Consider the following 20,925-nt stretch of genomic DNA (forward strand, 5'->3'; position numbering starts at 1 on the left):
TGGGTATGTCATCCTCACTTGCCTTGATTACTTCTAGAAGTGAAAGTTGTCCCCACAAACCAACACGGGTCCCTTCAACATGCTTTGTCCATGTAACGACCCGAGTTCAGGAGGGATACATGAATGAACCGATATCACATCCGAATGAGAGGGATCCTGAGGACATGAAAGTATGGTTAAGAAAGGCTTAAAAGAATTGAAAGTTACTACCTATACCAACAAGGTGCATCTTCTTTTTCGGTGGCTCAATTATAAAAACTCCAAAGTTAAGCGTGCTTAGCTTAGAGCAATCCTATGTTGGGTGACTTCTTGGGAATTTTCCTAGGATGCATGTGAGTGAGGACAAAACATGTTGAAAGGACCCGTGTTGGTTTGTGGGGACAACTTTCACTTCTAGAAGCAATCAAGGCAAGTGAGGATGACATAGCCAGGACGCAGGAGAATGCCAGGGCCATCAGGGACCTCCTTCATGATAGGACTAAACATATTGAAGTTGATAAACACTTCATAAAGGAAAAGATTGATGCATGAATAATATGCATTCCCTTTCTCCCGATAGCAGAGCAAATTATAGATGTGTTAACCAAAGGTCTTCCAAAGTGGCAATTCAACAAGTTGATTGACAAGCTGGTTATGAATGATATCTTCAAACCAGTTTGAGGGGGAGTGTTGATTATTTCCTTTATTGTGAAATTTTATATTGTACTTATTGTATTATGTTTGTTGTATTTTATTCTTTCCTTATTTGTAATTGGGTATTTCTTCTATTTAAGAAATTCTAATTGGGTATTTCTTCTATTTAAGAAATTCTTTCCTTCTAAGATTAATAAGAGAAAAAATAATGTTTTTTTAGCTGAGTAACATGAAGAGACCACATATAGATACACAGAAGGCAATAAGAAATGAAGATAACAACCAAGGATAATACAGATGACGAAGAGATAAAGTAAAGAAGCCATAACAAATAGATCTGGAATTTATGCACAATCAAGATTTCCATCTATTCTGCTCTAGTTTTTTAAATGCAAACCGACCTCTTGAGCTGTACTTACGTGAGGAATACACGGCTATATGTTACGCTTAATTTCATAACAAATTGGACGATAGATTTAGAATAAAGCTTGATACATGCGGCACATATCTGTAGGTCTACATTATTTATCCACCCATTCAACGCAGTAGATCGGAGTAGTATTAAGGCCTTGTGAGGCTTTCTGAGATTCAGCTTCAGGATTTTTGCTCACTTCTTTGATGGTTTTAAAAAAATTAGGACAAACCTTTACAATCGTATCACAAAAATTCTGTTCTGTTTTGTTTGTTCTTGTTCTTGTTCTCGTGTTTTTTTCTTGGTGTCCAACCATAATTCATATTATACATGCATACATACATGTGTGTGTATATATTGTTGAAAATAGAGGGCTTTCATGTTTTAGCCCTAAGGGTATTTTAGTACTTTTACTTTGCCCAATTCTGTATAGGGTTTCCTACAAGTCTATTTATACCTGTGCCCTATCTTGTATTGGTGATAAGAAAAAGTATAATAAAAAGAGCTCTTCTATCGTGGTTTTTCTCTTGTTCTAGGGTTTTTCACGTAAATACTGTGTGTTTTCTTCTTCTTTCAATATGGTATCAAAGCATGGTGACGAAACCCTAGCTATCATTGACGAAAATCAACCATTGGTTCCTCAATCTTCACCAACAACAGTAGCCGACGACACCACTTCTGCTATAACCAGTGGCGCCGACGCCGTGCAGGCTGTTGTGGATCGATATCTCCAGACGGCTCTTCCACACCTGCTCAGGCTAACGACCACACAGCCACACCCTCCCACTATCGAATCTTGGCCAATGACTGATTCGATCGCAACAGGCTAGCCGAACACAGCCAACCTTCCGTTTTCGACCAGTCCGAGCAGTCGTGCTGCAGCCAACCTCTCGGTTTCGACCATTCCAAGCAACAATGCCACAACCGGTCTTCCGATGGCTTCGAGCGGCAGCATCGGTCTTCCTATTGCCAGTGTGTCGCAGTCGGTGGTCCTCACGTAAGCCCACCGATCGTCGGGTACCTAGATCGCGCGGGCAGTGACAATTAGAGGAGTGTTTTTGAGTTTGGGGAGTCTTCCTCTCATCACCTTGGATAGCAACTTGTCCAGTCAGCCACCACTAGCCATGTGCAATCTATTTCGGGAAGTCAGGGCATTATGGGTCCTATGAGTGTATCTCCAATGGAGGTCCAACAACAGTTAGGCCATCTTCAACAAGAGATTGTAGCTCTTAGGGCAGTTCTTGGGACAACCACAAACATCCAGTCAGCCCCTGTTCACTTAGATCTCTCTTCCAATCTACTGATGTATTCAGAGAATCTGGTAACTACTTTCCCTGCTTTACCCATAACAAATTTTTTGTCTGGATCAATGGGAAATTCTGTAGAATTTATTACAGGGGAAAAGTTGAATGGCTAGAACTATTTCTCGTGGTCTCAGTCTATCAAGATGGCCCTTGAGGGATATCACAAGTTTGAGTATTTAACTGGTGATATACTGAAACCTAGACCTGGGGATCCTCAAGAGCACATTTGAAAAGGAGAGGACTCTTTACTTCGGTCGTTGTTAGTTAACAACATGGAACCACAAATAGGAAAACCCTTATTCTATGTTGTGACTGCTCGGGATATCTGGGATGCAGTACAGAAGTTATATTCAAAGAGGCAGAACACATCTCGACTGCATACATTGCGTAGACAGGTCGATGAATGCAAACCAGTGTTTTCAAAGCGCAAAGCCAAGGCGACAAGTCCCTTGATCGCCTCAAGGCGAGAGGCGACGCCCGAGCGAAGCGAGGTGCAATGACTAAATAAATAAATATATAATATATGTAGAAGAAGAACATAAGTTTATATACAAATGTCAAAGCCTTAAAGATTAATAATAGTAATCTAGTAAATAAAAATGAACAAAACTCTAAAAGTAAAAGTTCAAAACATGATCAAACATCAAATTCAACATCATCCCCATCTAAATCTAAGGTTTCATCCATTGCTCCCCCTTGACCATCGTCCTCTTCAATGTCTAATTCCTCTTCATCGTGGTCCTCATCTTCATCATTAAACACTTGTATAGTTGGTGTTTGCTTTTGAACTTTAGAAGTGGAGGCAGAGGCAGTTTACTTTTCTTTTCATCTAGTGTACGTGATGGGTTCTCTAACGCCACTAGCATGAGCTACATCTCCCCATATGAGGTCGTTGTCATAAAAAACTAGCTCATTGTCAACTTTAGCTTCATTATTTTCTTCATCCAATGTTCCGACCAGCCATTCATTACTCTCGTCTATATGATCTAAGAAGATTGGATCAAGTTGATCCTTTAAATCAAAGTGCTCTTTAAGTACTTGATTATACTTTATATAAACGAGATCATTTAAGCGCTTCTGTTCCAACCTATTCCTCTTTTTTATATGAATCTACAAATTATTAACCAATCTGGAGTTAGAAGTTTATTTTAAATTTTAAATAAATAATGTAGAAAACAAAATGATCACTTACATGTTCGAAAACACTCCAATTGCGCTCACACCCAAAAGCGTTGCATGTCAGATTAAGGACTCTCATGACTAATTTTTGCAAAACTGAAGTACTACCACCATAAAGAGCCCACCATGATGTTGTTCACATATTTGACATGATTTAGAAATAACATACTTATATACACTATTAATGTAGTAGGGAATGTCCTTACCTGACGTCTTAACTTTCCTCGTGTTGATTGCTAAGTCAATGCCAAACATGCCTTTAGCTTCATAATATAACTCTAATTCTACCATGCATTGATTTTGATCACTAGTAGATGGTATCAATCTCTGCACAACTTTAAGAAGACCACTCATGACTTCAACATCTTGAGTAATTCTATTGTTGTGGTCGTAGAAAAGTGATGGATTCAAATAATATCCAGTAGTATGTAATGGTTGATGAAGTTGACAATCCTATTTTCTATCAATGATCTCCCAAATTGGCTTGTATTTCATCTTCATTATCATTAAACCCACTCTTAATAGCCTCTTTTGCCCTATCCATGGCCTCATAGATATATCCCATTGCAGGTTTATCACCATCGACAAATCTAAGTACTCGAACTAATGGTCTGGATGCCTTTAAAGTGTAGATCACTGAGTTCTAAAATGATGGCATCAAAACGGTGTTGGCTGCTCTTTTTCCCTTTGGATCTTTTGCCCATTTGGAAGTCGTCCATTTCTTATACATAAACATCTTTCTCAGGTTCGTTTTATTCCTGTGGATACTTGCTAGGGTAAAAAACAATGTTGCAAAACGTGTAACCGCTGATCTCACCAATTCATGTTGATTGGTGAACTCTCTCATCATGTTAAGTACGTAAAAGTGATTATAAATAAAACCACAACCCTTTTAAGACATCTTTTGATCTGATCAATCTTCCCCATGTCTTTTAATATCAAATCTAAATAGTTGGTAGCACATGGTGTCCAATATAAATGTGGCCGCTTTGCTTCTAAATATTTGCCAACTAAGACATAGTTCGAGGCATTATCAGTCATAACTTGGACAATATTCTCTTCTCCTATCTTTTCCACCATGCTATCCAAGAGTCCAAATATTTTTTCTATAGTTTTGATGCATGCAGATGCATCAATCGATTCCAAAAACAATGTCCTCGCAATAGAATGCACTAAAAAATTTATAAGGGTTCTATCTCTTCTACTAGTCCACCCATCAGACATCAAAGAACAACCATTTCTTTTCCATTCAACCTCATGGTTATTCATTAATTTTTTTGTATGTTCTACTTCCTTTTGTAAGCATGTCACTCTAGCCTCATGATAAGAAGGAGGTATCAACCCAGGTTCAAATTGTCCTATGGCTTCAATCATTATTTGAAAACTTTTTAATCAAATTGTATTCAAGGAAATACCTGCTTGATAAATCCAATGCATGATAAATTGAATTGTAGCATCTTTCCTTTCTTTGTTGTATTTCTCGGTGATGGTTGATTGCTTCAGCTTCTTTAATCTATTTCGATCATCAACGACCTTAGCTGGATTTGGATACGCAAATTTATCCATAGCTCCCTTAGTTTGTGGTGGATTTTCTTGTGATTGTGATTGAATTGCTCGTTTTTTAGATGTTCCGGTACTTGATCCACATCCACCCATTTCCATTTGAGGGCATTGCTTTCCTCCCTATTTGCTTTTGTCTTCCTTTGGTACTCCTTTAGTTCCTCTCTTACATTGGTTGGACACTTCAAGCATGCTTTAACATTTTGATTCCCACCAATACAGTGTTGTGTTGCCCAGCAAATGCCACCCTTTGTGATTTTTCTGCAAAACGTACATTTGCATGTGTTTGTATCATTTTCATTTTCTAATATCACATATTGCCAACTGGGATGTTTGCGTTTTTGTTCTCCTTCTCCCATCATATTATAAAAGAATAGAAACAACTCCTTAAAAATCACCCAGTGCTATTGTCTGCTATACTATAATCTTATTATTTTAAAACTTAGATTAGCTTACCCAAAAAAAAACAAAAAAACTCAATCTGTTTAAACTTTCAACTTTTTTTAAAATAAAATTTAAAAGTAAACCAAAAAACTTTAAAACTACAACCACAAACCAAAAAATTGGTTTTGATTTTTTTTAGATAAAAAATCCACTCAGAATCTAATCGGCCGAAAATCACTGCGCTAAAAAAAAAAAAATAAAAAACTAACCTTTCTAGAAAACAATTCACAGAAAGAAGAACAATGAAAGGGGGCAGAAAATGACTTATTTTTACTCAGATTTTGCCGAAAATCACTATACTACTAAAAAAAAAAACTAACCTTTTTAGAAAATAATTTGACAGAAATAAGAATAATGAAAGGGGGCAAGAACTGATTTTTACCAGAAAACCACAAGGCACAAACCAAAAAACTGATTTTGCCGAAAAGAAGAATAATGAAGGGGGAAAGAACTGATTTTTATGTTTTAAATGCATCCATCCACTCAGAAGAATTAGAACAGAATCTGCCACAGAGAAGAATAAATGAAAGGGAAGGAAAAAACACTAACCTTTTTCTGGAAATGTTTCCCTTAGAAGTGCAGCCAAGATTAAGAAGAACCGAAGAAGTTGAGTGCAGCCAAGATTAAGAACCGAAGAAGTTGAAGAACTGGAAAGTTTTTCCTTATTCTTGGAAGTCCCTCAGAAACTTAGATGAGAAGGAAGATTTAAAATTTCCAGAAAATAGCTAACGTAAATGAGGAGAATTGGAAGAGTCGCACGTTTTCCTTTTTTTAATTTTTGCATGATCACAGACAGCTGTATAATAGTAGATTACATGACTGGGCTTTTTTACGTGGGCTTTCGGTTATAACATTGTATTAGGTTAAAAAAAAAAGACACTAAATATCACTCACTCAGGCGCATGCCTTGGCCAAGGCGCAAGGCGCTGCAAGGCGCCACTGGGCGAGTGCCTTATTCAAATCGCTCGCCTCAGCTACGTACGAGGCGCACAGGCCCTTGGGCGCCTCACCTCTCGCCTTAGGCGCGCGCCCGAGGTCACCTCAAAAACACTAATACAAACAGGGAACGATGGACGTGACGTCCTATTTCAACAAGTTGTCTTTACTCTGACAGGAGATGAATCTGTGTCGTGAGATTGTCTAGGACTGTCCATGTGGTGGAGTACAGTATTCAAAGATTGAGGAAACTGATTGGGTTTATGACTTTCTTGCTGGTTTGAATTCTAAGTTTGATATTGTGCGTAGTCGGATACTGGGATAAAGACCAATACCTTCCCTCATGGAAATCTGCTTGGAGGTTCGTTTGGAGGAGGATAGATCGAGCACCATGAATAATCCTATTATCTCTTCAACAGATTCCACTGCATTTAGTGCAAAGTTATCTGGGCTTGATGGTGACAAGCAAAATGGTAGACCTCCTCCGGTATGTGAACATTGCAAGAAGCTTTGACATACTAAGGATCAGTGTTGGGAGTTACATGGTCATCCCCCGAATAGTAGACGGCGTCATTCAAACAATAAGTTAAATTTTGGACAAGCACTTGTGTGTGATTCAACAAATGGCACTTCTCAGTCTCAACCCCAGGTGAATAACTAGAATGACTTTGGTGCTATTGGAGTCAGCTATTGTTCAATCAGCTATGATTCATTCCTTCGGTCTTGTTAGTGTTAATGGTAAAAGTCGTGGATTCTCAATTCAGGAGCTACAAATCACTTGACCGGCCCATCCGATCAATTTTTTTCATATTGTCCGAGTGCTGGTAATGAAAGAATTAGGATTGTAGATGGGTCCTTCTCTCGTTATCGAAAAGGGTTATCTCTCTCCGTTTAAGGGTTTGACCTTACAGGATGTGTTACACGTCCCGAAAATATCATAGAACTTATTATCTATCAGTAAGATTACTAGATATTTGGGTTGTATTCTCACCTGATACTGTGTTCTTTTAGGGCCTGAGCTCGGGGATGACGATTGGCACTGTTTGGTACGATAGGGGCCTCTATTTCCTTAATGTTGATGTTTCCCCTAGGAACTGTTATAGGACTAGTTTAGTTTCTTCTTGTTATTCTACTTCTGAAAAAGATTATATGTTATGACATTTTCGCCTTGGCCACCTGAGTTTTCAATATATGAAATATTTATTTCCTCATTTGTTCCATAATTTTGATGTCTCGTCCTTGTCTTGTGATGTGTGTATTCGTGCTAAACAACATCGGGTCTCTTTTCAATGTCAGCCTTACAAACCATCTAAGTCTTCCACGCTTATCCATAGTGATGTTTGGGGTCCCTCAACCATTACTACTTCTACTGGGAAGCGTTGGTTCGTGACCTTTATTGATGATCACACTCGTCTCACTTGGATGTTCCTCCTCACTGATAAATCGGAAGTTTCATCGGTGTTCCGATACTTTTATACGACTATGGAGACTTAGTTTAACACAAAAATTGTCATCCTTCAGAATGACAACAGGCGCGAGTTTTTTAACGACGCCTTCCATGATTTTTTGGCATCTAAAGGAATTATTCATCAAAGCTCTTGTGTGTATACTCCTCAACAAAATGGGGTGGTTGAACGGAAAAATCGCCACCTGGTTGAGGTTGTTTGGTCCCTTATGTTATCTACTTCTTTTTCCCCATACTTGTGAGGGGACGTTGTTCTGACTGCAGCGCATCTGATCAATCGAATGCCTTTCCATGTTCTCCAATTTCATATCCCTCTTGAGTGTTTCAAAAAGTCATACCAAACCACATGCCTTATTCCTGATGTCCCTCTTCGGGTGTTTGGTTGCCTTTATCCATACTCATGGTCCTAATCGTACTAAATTTACCCCTCGGGCTCAGAAATGTGTCTTTGTCGGATATCCTCTTCATCAGTGAGGGTATTAGTGTTACCGTCCATCCTCACAAAAGTATTTTGTTTCGATAGATGTCACCTTTCTTGAGGACAAATCTTTCTTTTCCATTAGTCCTCTTCAGGGGGAGAGTCCTGGTGAAGAAACTAATTGGTCCACATCTTCAATTCCTACAGATTTACTTCCTGAACCTATCTTGAGTGTAAACGATACTGTCCTACCTACCAAACAGGTCCCTAGGATAACGTACTATAGGAAGAATCTCAGGAAGGAAATCGTGCCACCTGTCGCTATAGTGCCACTTGTCGCTTCTCCGGTTACGGTCCATGAGTTGGAAACAACACCAACTCAAGGTACTCCTATTTTTGATAATATTGATGTTTGTGTTGAGAGTGGTATATGTGATGTGGGTAAGAATGACAAAACTTCTGGTAATACGGATGCTTGTACTGAGGGAGCTATATGTGATGGAGATTCCTAAATGGAAGGCTCCAATCATGGAGGAGATGAGACCTCTTGAAAAGAATAATACTTGGGATCGTGTTGCTCTTCTTAAAGGGCATAAAACAGTTGGATGCAAATGGGTGTTCATTGTATAGTATAAGTCTGATGGAACTCTTGACGGGTACAAGGCCAGAATGGTTGCCTAAGGGTTTACTCAGATCTTTGGAATAGACTACTTAGACACTTTTTCTTTAGTAGTAAAGTTAAACACAGTTCGAGTTCTCTTTTCAATGGTAGTAAACAAAGACTGGTCTCTCCATCAACTTGATGTGAAAAATGCGTTTCTAAATGGTGAGTTTGAGGAAGAAGTCTATATGAGTCCTCCCCCTGGTTAGATCAGTTTGATAATCAGGTGTGTAAACTCTGGAAATCTCTATATGGTTTGAAACAGTCTCCGAGAGCTTGGTTTGACAAGTTCACTACCTTTGTTAAGTCCCAAGGTTATACTAAGGGGCACTCTGATCACACTCTGTTCACAAAAAGGTCAATATCGGGGAAGATTGTTGTTCTTATTGTGTACGTAGATGATATTGTTTTGTCAGGGGATAATGTTGCTGAGATTATCAAGCTAAAAAAGAAAATGGCTGAGTTCGAGATTAAAGACCTTAGAAAATTAAGGTATTTTCTAGGGTGGAAGTGGCACGGTCAAGAGAGGGGATTTCTGTTTCTCAACGGAAATATACAGTTGATTTATTGAAAGAAATAAGTATGACTGGATGTAAGCTTGTTGATACTCCTGTAGAATTTAATGCTAAGCTGGGTGATTCTGTTAATAGAGTTCCTGTCAATAAAGAAAGATACCAGCGTCTAGTGGAAAAATTGATTTATCTATCCCATAATAGACCAGATATATCCTATGTTGTCAGTGTAGTTAGTCAGTTTATGCAAGCACCTTATGAAGAGTATATGAAGGCTGTAAATCGCATCCTGAGATATTTGAAAACTACTCCAGTTAAGGGTTTGATGTTAAAAAAAACAAACAAACGATGTATTGAGGCTTACACCGACTCTGATTGGACAGGCTCTGTTGTAGACAGAAAATCTATGTCTGGGTATTGTACGTGGGGTAATCTTGTTACTTAGAGAAGTAAGAAACAAGGTGTGGTTGCTAGAAGTAGTGTTGAAGTGGAATACAGGGCTATGAGTTTGGGAATGTGTGAAGAAATCTGGTTGAAGAAAGTTATATCTGATATCCATTAAGATAGTGATCTTCCTATGAAGCTCTATTGTGACAACAAAGCAACGATAAGCATAGCGAATAATCCGATTCAACATGATAAAACAAAACACGTGGAAATCAATAGACACTCCATGACAGTGGCGGTATTTGTATTTCTTGCATTCCTTTTGGTCAACAGGTGGTTAATATTCTCACAAAAGGGTTACTTAGGCAAAGCTTTGATTTTTGTGTTAGCAAGTTGAGTCTTATTGATATCTATGCCCCAACTTGAGGGGGAGTGTTGAAAATAGAAGACTTTCATGTTTTAGCCCTAAGGGTATTTTAGTACTTTTACTTTGCCCTATTCTTTATTAGGGTTTCCTACAAGTCTATTTATATATGTGCCCTCTCTTGTATTGGTGATAAGAAAAAGTATAATAGAAGAGCTCTTCTATCGTGGTTTTTCTCCCGTTCTAGGATTTTCCACGTAAATATTATGTTTTATTCTTCTTTCAATATATACATATATATATATATATAATATTTTCTTCTTGTTCCATGGCAGTCACGTTCGGTTCGTGATTTTGACAACTATGCCACACGTGTCCTTGGAAATTTTGAGGTAAAACATTCACTGTGAATACTTCTTTTGACTGAATAAATTTAAATAAAAGAATCAACTTATACTCGCCAACTCGAGCAATATCTCAACTAGTCATATACCCTTGACCTCAATTTATATCCTTTCATAAGTTAATTAATTTAGATCGTTTGTTAAGATTCCATCTTAGCTCAGCTGATTAGAGCAAATTATTGAAAAGCAAAATTGTTAATGTATAATTTCCACATGTATAAGACTTCAGTATCACGGAGGTATATTGGAATCAATTGGATAGTAGCAAATTTTTATTAATGTGAGTGGTCTTTTATCTTCTCATTTTCCTCTAGTTTTCTTCATTTATCTAGGTAACAATTTTGTGATAGTTTTTCTTGCTACATTAGGAGAAAAAAAAATTTAATTAGTTAATTATGACTTGATTTTAAATGGAAATAATTATAATTCACTAACATAAGATCTATTTAAATTGATACAATAAATGATATAAGGTTTTAATTGACACAACTTCAAAATTTAGGCATATAAATTGTTTTTTTTTTTTTTTTTTTGCCAAATTTCATATTAAACAATTTTGGGGGGTAAAAAAGGCAAGCCCATCGATAATTAAAATAGTAAAATATTTAGTGTGTTTTTCAAGTTAACGGTTCATATATAATCATCAACTGTTTAGGCGTAATGTGATCCACGTGTGTTATATTTTTTAATTAATATATGGAAGAAATAAATGAAAAAATATGCACTAGTACCTTTTCATACAGTTCTTAAAATTAAATACAGTATGAAATCATTTTTAAAAAAATTATTTTAGGTTTTTTTTTTTTTTTTTTTCTCTTTCATTTCAGTTTTTTACCTTTTGTAAAATGTAACCCAAAAGGCCCTCATGTTTCCATAACTTTGTAAACGCTAATACATGTTTTCCTTTCCCAGACCGTGGATGCATATTACAGGCACGCCACTAGTTCTAACTATGTGGGAAATGTAGCAGTGCCACTTCTATGTATCAGTGCTTTGGATGATCCGTTGTGCACAAAAGAAGCCATTCCATGGGACGAGTGTAGGTAGGACATATTCCTAGTTCATGCTTGTATACACTTTTTTGACATTAATGCTATACTATTGCTGAAAATAATACCTTTTCTCTTATTCCATTTGAGAAGGAAGGGGTTTTGGTTTCTTAAATAAAAGAAACCCTCAATACAAATAAGGAAAATATAAAAACAGCTAAGATAATTAAAATAAATACAAAGAATATATTTAACAGGAAAGGAAATGATCAACAACTATTTCACCTTGTCATCGAATTTTTGCTAAGTGATTTTTTTCCCTTTTTCTTTTTTTCTTTGCCAGTATCTGATGTTAGATGTTTACCGTTAAATTTTCCAAACATCCCCTTCCTCAAATGTGAATGAGTTTCCCCACCTGTTCTTTGCAAAATAGCCCGTATGAACTCGGTCTGTTGTTATCTACTCAACTGACTATCAATATATTACACCATGCGATGTGTAATGATGAAAAAGGTTTCAATTTGTTTTTGCTTAAAAGTCCAAAATTTCATACTGTACTCAACAATAATGGCTATTTTGCTACATTCTGACATGGTGCGCACATTACTTTCCAACATAACTAGAATTCGGAACTATTTTGAAAACTGTTCCCTATCTTTGTTTCCAGAATTGTTTTTATAAATTGTGATTTATTTTACAAGTTATTCACATTCAGGAATTACTATTCACAAATCTGTGAATTTGTAAGGAATAACATTTTCATTTTTTCAGAAAATAAATCATTTGCGAGAAAATACCACATTACCTTTTAATATATAATTATTCAAACACATTTTAACCAAACGCTTCTTCTAAATAAAAGAAAATAGTTTCTAATCCTCTAAATTCCTTCTTTCCTCGCCTTTATAGCAGGTCCAGTACAATTCAGTGCTATGACTTGCCTAATCCTATCTTTCTTGGACTTTGGATAACTTTGATTGATTAACTATCTACAGGGCAAATAGGAACGTTGTTCTAGCAACGACACCACATGGAGGACATCTAGCATTCTATGAAGGGATAACTGCCAACACCCTGTGGTAATTTACATGTGCGCCCATTTGTTGCACTGGGAAAAAGGAATTTTTGTGTAATTCTCCAGATTATAGATTGTGGGTCATGGTAGTCGTACTTTGAGCATAATAATAATAATAATGATAATAATAATAATAATGATAATAATAATAATAAAATGAGTGAATTACTGATTACTTAGAAGTCTTTCAAGATCTTATCTTGCAGCTTAAATTTCATTAGCAAACATGGAATTGAAGTCATCTAATTGTGATTCATCATGTCAAATCAGGTGGGCGAGAGCTGTCGATGAATTCCTTGGCGTTCTGCATTCTAGCCCATACATTCGCATAATAAAGCAGGTGCAGTAACACGATCGTTATTAAATTTAAAGCTAAGCTCAGGCACATTGAAAGAGAAATCATGAATCATGATTGACCGGATTATCTAATATAATGAGAGCTGTAACATTGGAAAATGCGCTGGGCCTTTCTACCTCATGGGAAGATCAGCTTTTTATCCCCTACTTTGTTCCTAACACCTGAGACACCTCCATCGATGAAATTGATGAGATCCAAGCTAGCTAGCTGCCGTACTATTGGACAACCATCATTGTTAACTTTTTAACAATGTTCTGGCCTCCCGGATCATCTAAGAGAATCGATAGGAATAACTCTAACTAGTTTTCTATTACAATTAAGAATAGTTATAGATTTCCAAACTTTTGGGAGGTTTGGAGCCGCCCTCCCACTTCTGTAGAGCTTTTCATTGACAACTTAACTCTTTCTTCCTATATATCGTTACTAATATAGTAATATTGTCCACACTGCTAGATATTTCAACTCTTTCTGCTCGGTTCCTGTTTCCTACAAAAGTGAAGTGTATTGTTGGATTGGCTTTCATTTCAAAGAACTTGGCTTGTGTATGATGCCAATTCTCAAATAAATGCTGACCAAGCAAAGCACGTTGAACTGGACAACAGGGAGCTTGAAAACCTAATGTCATCAGTATGATCACCTTCCAGTTGTCCATGTTTCTAAGTTGGAGCATTTGCATCTCTGGTGCATGGCAGAAGAAAAAGTTTGATTAAAATTTTATCCTTGATATCAGCTGTGATATTGTTTTCCTCCAAGAACCGAAGCTCTTCTATTGATCGCTTCTCCATCCAGTCTTTTGATGTATTTTTCACCTCAAACAAGTGGAATGCTAGATCCATCCACTTTAGAAACTTTCCAGAATAAAGGATCCCTTTTGAACAATTTCCTGATGCCTTAGAAGTTGGAGCCTTTTCTTGGTTGCAATCCCTTCCATATTTAAAAATTTTTGGCTCTCCCATGCCTCCATCAATGTTATTAAAATAAATACTGGAATTAATTAATGTGTGATAATAAGGAGGCTTCTATTTTTATGTGATCTAGCCTCAAACAACGTATACTTTCTTGCAGGTGCAAAAGACAACAGTTCCTACTCCAAGCTTTTCCATCGATCAGGGTCCTTATGTGAGCATTTTGGAAGACGGAATGGTGACTGCTGTAGGTGACGAGCAAACCGATGATACTATGCAAGACACGCCAAACCAGGCAACGGCCAATGTTAGTACCAAGGATGAAGTCATTTTGGACAAAGTAGAGGCTGACCATGTTAGGAAGAATGACCAGCCAGAGCTCTACGAAGAAAAGGATCCAAATCCAACACAGGCCACAACTCTTGTAAGGAAATGCACAGATTGTGTTGCACGCCGGAGTGGTAAATCGTTTTGGCTGCTCGCTTACATTGCAATTGTCACAACATGGCCAATGGTGCGCCCAGCTCTCTCATTACTCCTTAAGAAGAGATATAGAAACCCCGCTCCTGGAGGAGGTTCACGTAAAAGATAGAATTTGTTGTTAGCAAGTATTAATAATATTAAAGTACCATTCAATTGAAATAAAATGGAGAAAAAGATAGAATTACATTTACTGTAGTTTATTAGGAAGAAATAAAATACCTGAAACTAGTAATGTAACTAATTGTTTGTCCAACTTTTCATGTATTATGTACTATTATTAAAGAAATAAAATTGATCCCTGTTTTTTCCATTCATTTTGATGTTTTTGCCATCTTAATCCAAAAATTTAAATTGATGAGTGAAGGTAAGTTTAGTATTATATCATTCAACACTTTCTTCCACTTGGGGGCTTGAAATATATAGAAGATCCAACAAGTGAAAAAATCAATATTAATTGAGAAGGAAATAACATGTAGGGTTTTAACAGACTCTGTTTTGATGTCATCTTAAATCACCAATGGATCAAAAAATTTAAGTTGATGGGTGAAGGTAAATTTAATATTATATCATCGATTCATCTTACTTTATAATTTTGTTCTAGCCAGCTTTAAATTGCACAAAATGAACTCACTCTATGAGGTTCCTTTAAACTAACCTCTGTTCCGTTCACTCAACATTTGTAGTTGGAGCATTAAGTGATGTGAAAGCCAAGTAAGAGAGAGAATTTAAGCTACAGTGGATATTCGACCTGCTGCACCAGAAAATCAAATATTTGGAGATTCAACTACAACTTACGCCATGGTCCACGTCCCCAAAAGCAGCTGCTTAATGAAAGAACTATAAATTGCAAAATTTTGCATGATAGCGTTGTAGATAAGGAGAGATAAGTAAGCATTTTAAGCTTTTCATCACTGGAGAATGTTGGTTATGTGTAGAGAAAGAATGCATGTTCAGCGACGTTAATTTGTTACTTGAGAAAAATACACTAGATTTTGAATTTAATTTATATTTAGATCCTGGTTTCAAATTGTTACAAAGTGTTTGGACCTGAGTTATTATAGTTTATGGGTTATAATATTATATGTTTGGGTATAAGTTATTTTAATCTGAGAATGAAAGGAAATGGATAAAAAGTAGTAAACACCTTAACAAAAAAAATTGTTTGAAATAGTAATACTAATTATAGGTTATGATAGTTGGAAACACCAATTATTATAAGTGTAGTCACTCCATCAACTTGAGGCCCAAATGGTCCAAAGTCTTGAAGTTATGGTTTCAATTTAGTTAATAGATTTCAAAATGTTATAATTTTATCTTGAGATTTGAGTTTTGTTTCAATTTGGTTCCTTGATTTTTAGACTTTTCACTAAATACTTGCTTTCAGTCATTGGCCTTAATGTTTATTAATTAATTTAAATTATGAAGTAAAATTTTAGATTTAATTTTAATAATGATGAAAAAAGTGGATTTTTTTTAAAATAATATTTTTTTAATATATAATGATAAAAATAGGGTTAGAGGGAAAGTGTTCCCAAAAATAGGTTTTTAAATTGTGTACCGGGTACACGATTAGCTCTAAATCGTGTATCGGGTATACGAGTCCCTGTCCATCTGGTATGCGCAGTCTGCCGTGATAGTCGTGCAGGGTTGACTGAGGTAATCATGTAGTCGGTACACGATTACCTTAAGTCGTGTACCGGGTACACGACTTTCTTTCCATTAAATCGCCGTCCACCCCTTCTTCTTCCTCACTGAGAGCTTTTGCCTTTCTTCTTCCTCACCGAGACCTTCGAACGATTTTGCTTTCTGCCTTCCGAAAATTTTGAAATCTTGCTTCTTTTGCTTGATTTTCATCACCGAGTCCTCGATTTTCCTCATCGAAATCTTCCAAAATTTCAATTTTGCTCGATTTTCCTCACCGAGTCCTCCATTTGTTTGTCCGTCCAAAATCTTCCGAATGCTTCTATGCCAAAATTCTTTCTCTAGTTGATTTTCAATATATAATCGTCTGAACTTAGATCTTATATATTTTTTTTATTTGTTTGGGCTGATTTAAACTTAGAAATATATGTATGTTAAACTTAGAAATATATGAATTTGTTGGGCTGATCTCATATGTATTTGTTGGGTTGATCTTATATATATATGTTTATAAATCTTAAATCTTAGATCTTATATATATTTTTTTATTTGTTTGGGCTGATTTAAACTTAGAAATATATGTATATTAAACTTAGAAATATATGAATTTGTTGGGTTGATCTTATATGTATATGTTTATAAATCTTAAATCTTAGATCTTATATTTTTTTTTATTTGTTTGGGTTGATTTAAACTTAGAAATATATGTATGTTAAACTTAGAAATATATGAATTCGATCACGAGGCGATTTATCACACCTGACGACGCTTACTATTACTGCATAGTAAGAGATTTAAAATCAAACATTTTCCATATATATGATATGAATATTGTTTAATATTTATTTATTTTATTGTACATAATAATTTTATTGGCGATGTTCAACAATATTCAGTTCAGAACAACTTACCAGAATTGGATTCAATGTGTCAGCAAACATTGGTCAACGTAGAAGATATTATTCAACAAACAAGATGACTCAATGTTGCTGACACCGATCGAAGACTATTCAACGACAATAGGGTGAACCTAATTTAGAGGGACACGAAAACAACCCCATGAGGGGTAAGGGCCAGGGGGAGTCGTTTTTAAATTTTATGTGAACTTTCATTTTCAAATTGTAAATTAAAGAACTAATTGTAAATATTCTTTAATACCATGATATATTTTTTTTAATATGAGTGTAAGATGTTTTCATTGTAGATTAAATATATAATTAAGTTTAATAATGAAGGAATTTGGGGACCAATTTCTAAAGTTTTAATATTGTTGTACATCTACAATTAAAAGAAAATAGTCAACAAACTTTAAAAAAAAAAAAAAAGCAAATCGTGGACCGGGTCCACGAGTTTGCGTCTGACCGGTCAACCAGTCAGCCGACGTGGTGCTAACTTGATTAAACGGTAGTGGTACTCGTGTACCAGATACACGAGTATGTCACATGGAAATCGTGTACCCGGTACATGATTCCATTACCCCATTTTTATCAATAGTTTCCCAAAATACCTATCCTTAGAAAATCTTTCCCTCCAATCCTATTTTTGTCATTATATTTTAAAAAAAATTAAAAAAAGTAAAACTTAATTAATTATAATTCTTTTAATTTTTTTTAAATTAATTAATAAACATCAATATTAGAGACAAAAAATGATCAAATTGAAACAAAACTTAAATCTCTAAGTAAACAGTAACATTTTCACTAAATTGTAACAAAACTAAAACTTAAAGACTAACTAAAATATATAAGATTTTGAGGATCAAATAGAAATTATATCCAAAATCCAAGGAATACAAAAGGATAAAGGATTTTAGCCGTTATATTATGTATAAGCTCCACCTCTCTATTTGTTGGGTAGTCATTTTCGACCATCTTTCCCACACAATATGATAGGATGATTTTTGTCTTAACCTTGAAACAACAGCCATCCCTTTCTCTCTCTCCCCCTTTACTTTTAAAGCTAAAGCAAAGAACTCAATTCTCCCACCAAACCAATCGTCAAATATACCATATCTTCCACATCCCAAACTCACTAACTCTCCAACCATGGAAGGCTCTGAAATGCCTAACCAAAGTTCTGGCTCCATCGTCGACACCTCCCGCCCCTTCCGCTCCGTCAAAGAAGCTGTTGCCGTGTTCGGCGAACGTCTTCTAGTCGGAGATGCATACTCATCGTTGCCGAAACCATCTGCTGATGTCCCATTGCCTGAACTAGGCACATGGGAGTCTTTACCAAGCTCTACAACAACAGCAAAAGAAGAGAAAGAACATGTTTTGGATAGCTTGAAGAAACTTGAGGCAGAGCTGGAAGAAACTAAGGAAGAGTTGAGGTTACTGAAGGAGAAGGAAGAAGATACAGAAGTGGCATTGGCATCACTGAATGCAGAGCTGCATAAGAACATGTCGAAGTTGGCTGAGGCTGAGGCGGCGGCGGCAGCAAAAGCTGTGGCGACGAGAAGAATTGCAATGGGATGTGAGAGTGAAAGGAAAGAAGAAGAAATGAAGAGGTCAGAGTTTAAGATGATGAGAATGGAGGAGACAGAGTCACCCACATTGGCTCAGATATTGAGCTTTGGAGACAAAATAGGGTATTTTGGAGGCAAAAAGGAAAAGAAAAAGATAAAGAAAAAACCAATTATTCCGTTGGTGGGAGATTTGTTGTTCATATTCAGGAAAAAAGGGTCTCCTGAGAATGCTCTTCCTTCATCTTTCAATTCCTTCAATTAAAAACCTTTTATTTGCCTTCTTCCTTTCTTCCCACTTGGATGTTTCTGTATCCAGTTGTGTCTACGTTGTGGATTGTAATTTAGTAATATATGTTTGGGAATGGTTTTGAAATGGTTAGAATAATTTTTGTCATGTTAAAAATGAAAATTCATCTTTAACCACTCAAATCAATTCGAAATTTTACACTTTTAAACTGTTTTCATAATTTTGAATTATTAAAACCATTTCAAAATGATTTTAACCATTTTTAAATCATTATCAAATAGGTTAGTAATATCCCATTGTTTTTTCTTTCCTCTTCTTTTTTTTTGTCGTGTGGAATATGCTTCTTCTCAAACAAGAAAAAGAACGATGGAATGAAATTATATTTGAAAATATCAATGAATAGAATTTGGAGTTGGAATAAACGCTACAAACCAATTTAATAAGTTAATTGTACATATGCTTTAAGCGAGTATTAATTGTTTTGTGTCTTTGTCAAGATAGAGCTTTAAAAAAATTGAATAAGGTAGGCAAGAAGTTAACTTATTTATAATATAAAAATCTAAATTTTTTATGTTATATTATTTAATTCAATCATGTGCATGAAAGTTCATGTTTTATGAAAACTGAAATATGTTCGTGTTAGCTTAAATTATTTGTACTTTCAAGCATAACAAAAGATTTACCTTTTTCAATGTTTTATAAAAAACTAAAATTTCAAGGTAGTTAACATTGAGCTTAGATAGTCACTTTTATAAATAATAATAGGATCGTTAAAATATCATTTTGGTTTTTATACTTTAAAGTTTGTTCAATTTTAGTGAACTTTCAATAAATCTAATTTTACTCCATGTATTTTCAATAATTTGAAATACAATATGTAAATATGTTTTCAAAATTTATAGAATACTAATAGATAACAAAAAAAAAAAAAAAAACATCAACAATAAACTCGACATGGAGACTAAATTTAAGATTTATTGAAAGTATATAAATTAAAATTGAACAATTAAAACTACTAGAAACAAATTTCAATAAACGGGAGTATGCAAATTTTTTCTATATTGTGTCACAGCATGTTTTAGAAATAAAGTGGATCCACATACATTAGCACAAAAGGTCTACTAGTATTTATGAAGACAAATGTATGATGTAAAGTGTAAATAAATAGATTTAATATTCTATGGATTTTCTTCACTCAAATATTATTGCTTGTTAGATCAGGCAGGTTGTCCTAGGTGCGCATAAGCTGGGCTGAACACTCATATATATATATATATATATATATATAACTATTACATAAAATACCCCTAAATTTTGTACTTTGTGTCAAAAATACCTCTTGAACTTTCAAAAGTTTCAAAAGTAGCCTTAAACTTCTAAAATGAGTTCAAAAATACTTTTCCTTAGTTTTGGATGAAACCATTAGTATTTTGTATCAAAAATACCCCTGAACTTTCAAACATTTCAAAAACACCCTTAAACTTAAAAAAAATGTTCAAAAATACTCTTACTGTTATTTGAATAGAAATCTTATTTCTCTATTTTCCATCTTTTTCTCAGATTCCTTATTCAATACGTTCTTACTCCATTTTTTTGTTAATCGTTTGACATTTATTTGTCTAAAATAAGTAAATAAACGAAATTACACACTTTAGTTAAGGTATATGGACTATAATAAAAAGAAAGAAAATAAAAGAAGTATTAAGAGATTTTAGGACTTAAATCTTTTAACAAAGTTGTACGTTAATAGTTGAGTGTGTGTTAATAGTCAAATACATTTTTTGTCTGACTATTTATCGTTTTGATATGTTTTAAGGTGGAGATTTTGATTTTGAAATTTTTGGAGATTTCATGGATTAAGAGAAATTTGAAAGTATTTATACAAAAAAAAAAAAAAAAAAAGATATCTATATAATTGTTTTAAAATTGGTTATTTTCGAATTTAACAAAACTTCAAACAAATTAATCAACATATCAAACATACGAGCATTTTTAAATTCTAAAGTTACTTTTACAATGAGGTATTTATGGTTTTTGTTCATATATTAACGGTGAATGTATTTTTTTATTTTTTTTAAGTTAAG

The 20,925-nt window shown here is 35.0% G+C and overlaps 2 protein-coding genes and 1 pseudogene across 4 annotated transcripts in view; 2 read left to right on the plus strand and 1 right to left on the minus strand.

Annotated features, from left to right (window-relative positions):
- The window catches only part of LOC120070074 (phospholipase ABHD3), a 38,161-nt gene extending 23,358 nt beyond the window's left edge, over positions 1–14,803 (plus strand). For all 3 annotated transcript variants that reach the window (XM_039021918.1, XM_039021920.1, XM_039021917.1), the window contains 5 exons: positions 10,611–10,667; positions 11,592–11,722; positions 12,664–12,747; positions 13,014–13,083; positions 14,167–14,803. In XM_039021918.1, coding sequence (XP_038877846.1) covers positions 10,611–10,667; positions 11,592–11,722; positions 12,664–12,747; positions 13,014–13,083; positions 14,167–14,598 — 774 coding nt within the window. In that variant the 3' untranslated portion in view covers positions 14,599–14,803. The remainder of the gene's footprint in view (positions 1–10,610; positions 10,668–11,591; positions 11,723–12,663; positions 12,748–13,013; positions 13,084–14,166) is intronic.
- LOC120070076 lies at positions 277–3,670 on the minus strand (annotated as a pseudogene).
- Positions 14,804–18,064: 3,261 nt separating the features above from the next.
- Positions 18,065–18,967, plus strand: LOC120070085 (WEB family protein At1g75720). The gene has a single exon (XM_039021936.1). It carries the CDS (start codon positions 18,176–18,178, stop codon positions 18,854–18,856), a length of 681 nt encoding a protein of 226 aa, XP_038877864.1. The 5' UTR covers positions 18,065–18,175; the 3' UTR covers positions 18,857–18,967.
- Positions 18,968–20,925: the final 1,958 nt, after the last annotated feature.

The sequence above is a fragment of the Benincasa hispida genome, unplaced genomic scaffold, assembly GCF_009727055.1.
Source record: "Benincasa hispida cultivar B227 unplaced genomic scaffold, ASM972705v1 Contig887, whole genome shotgun sequence".
NCBI lineage: Eukaryota > Viridiplantae > Streptophyta > Magnoliopsida > Cucurbitales > Cucurbitaceae > Benincasa > Benincasa hispida.

Excerpts from the sequence above, each read along its gene's own strand:
- LOC120070085 (XM_039021936.1), top strand. The coding sequence starts at position 18,176 with ATGGAAGGCTCTGAAATGCCTAACCAAAGTTCTGGCTCCATCGTCGAC.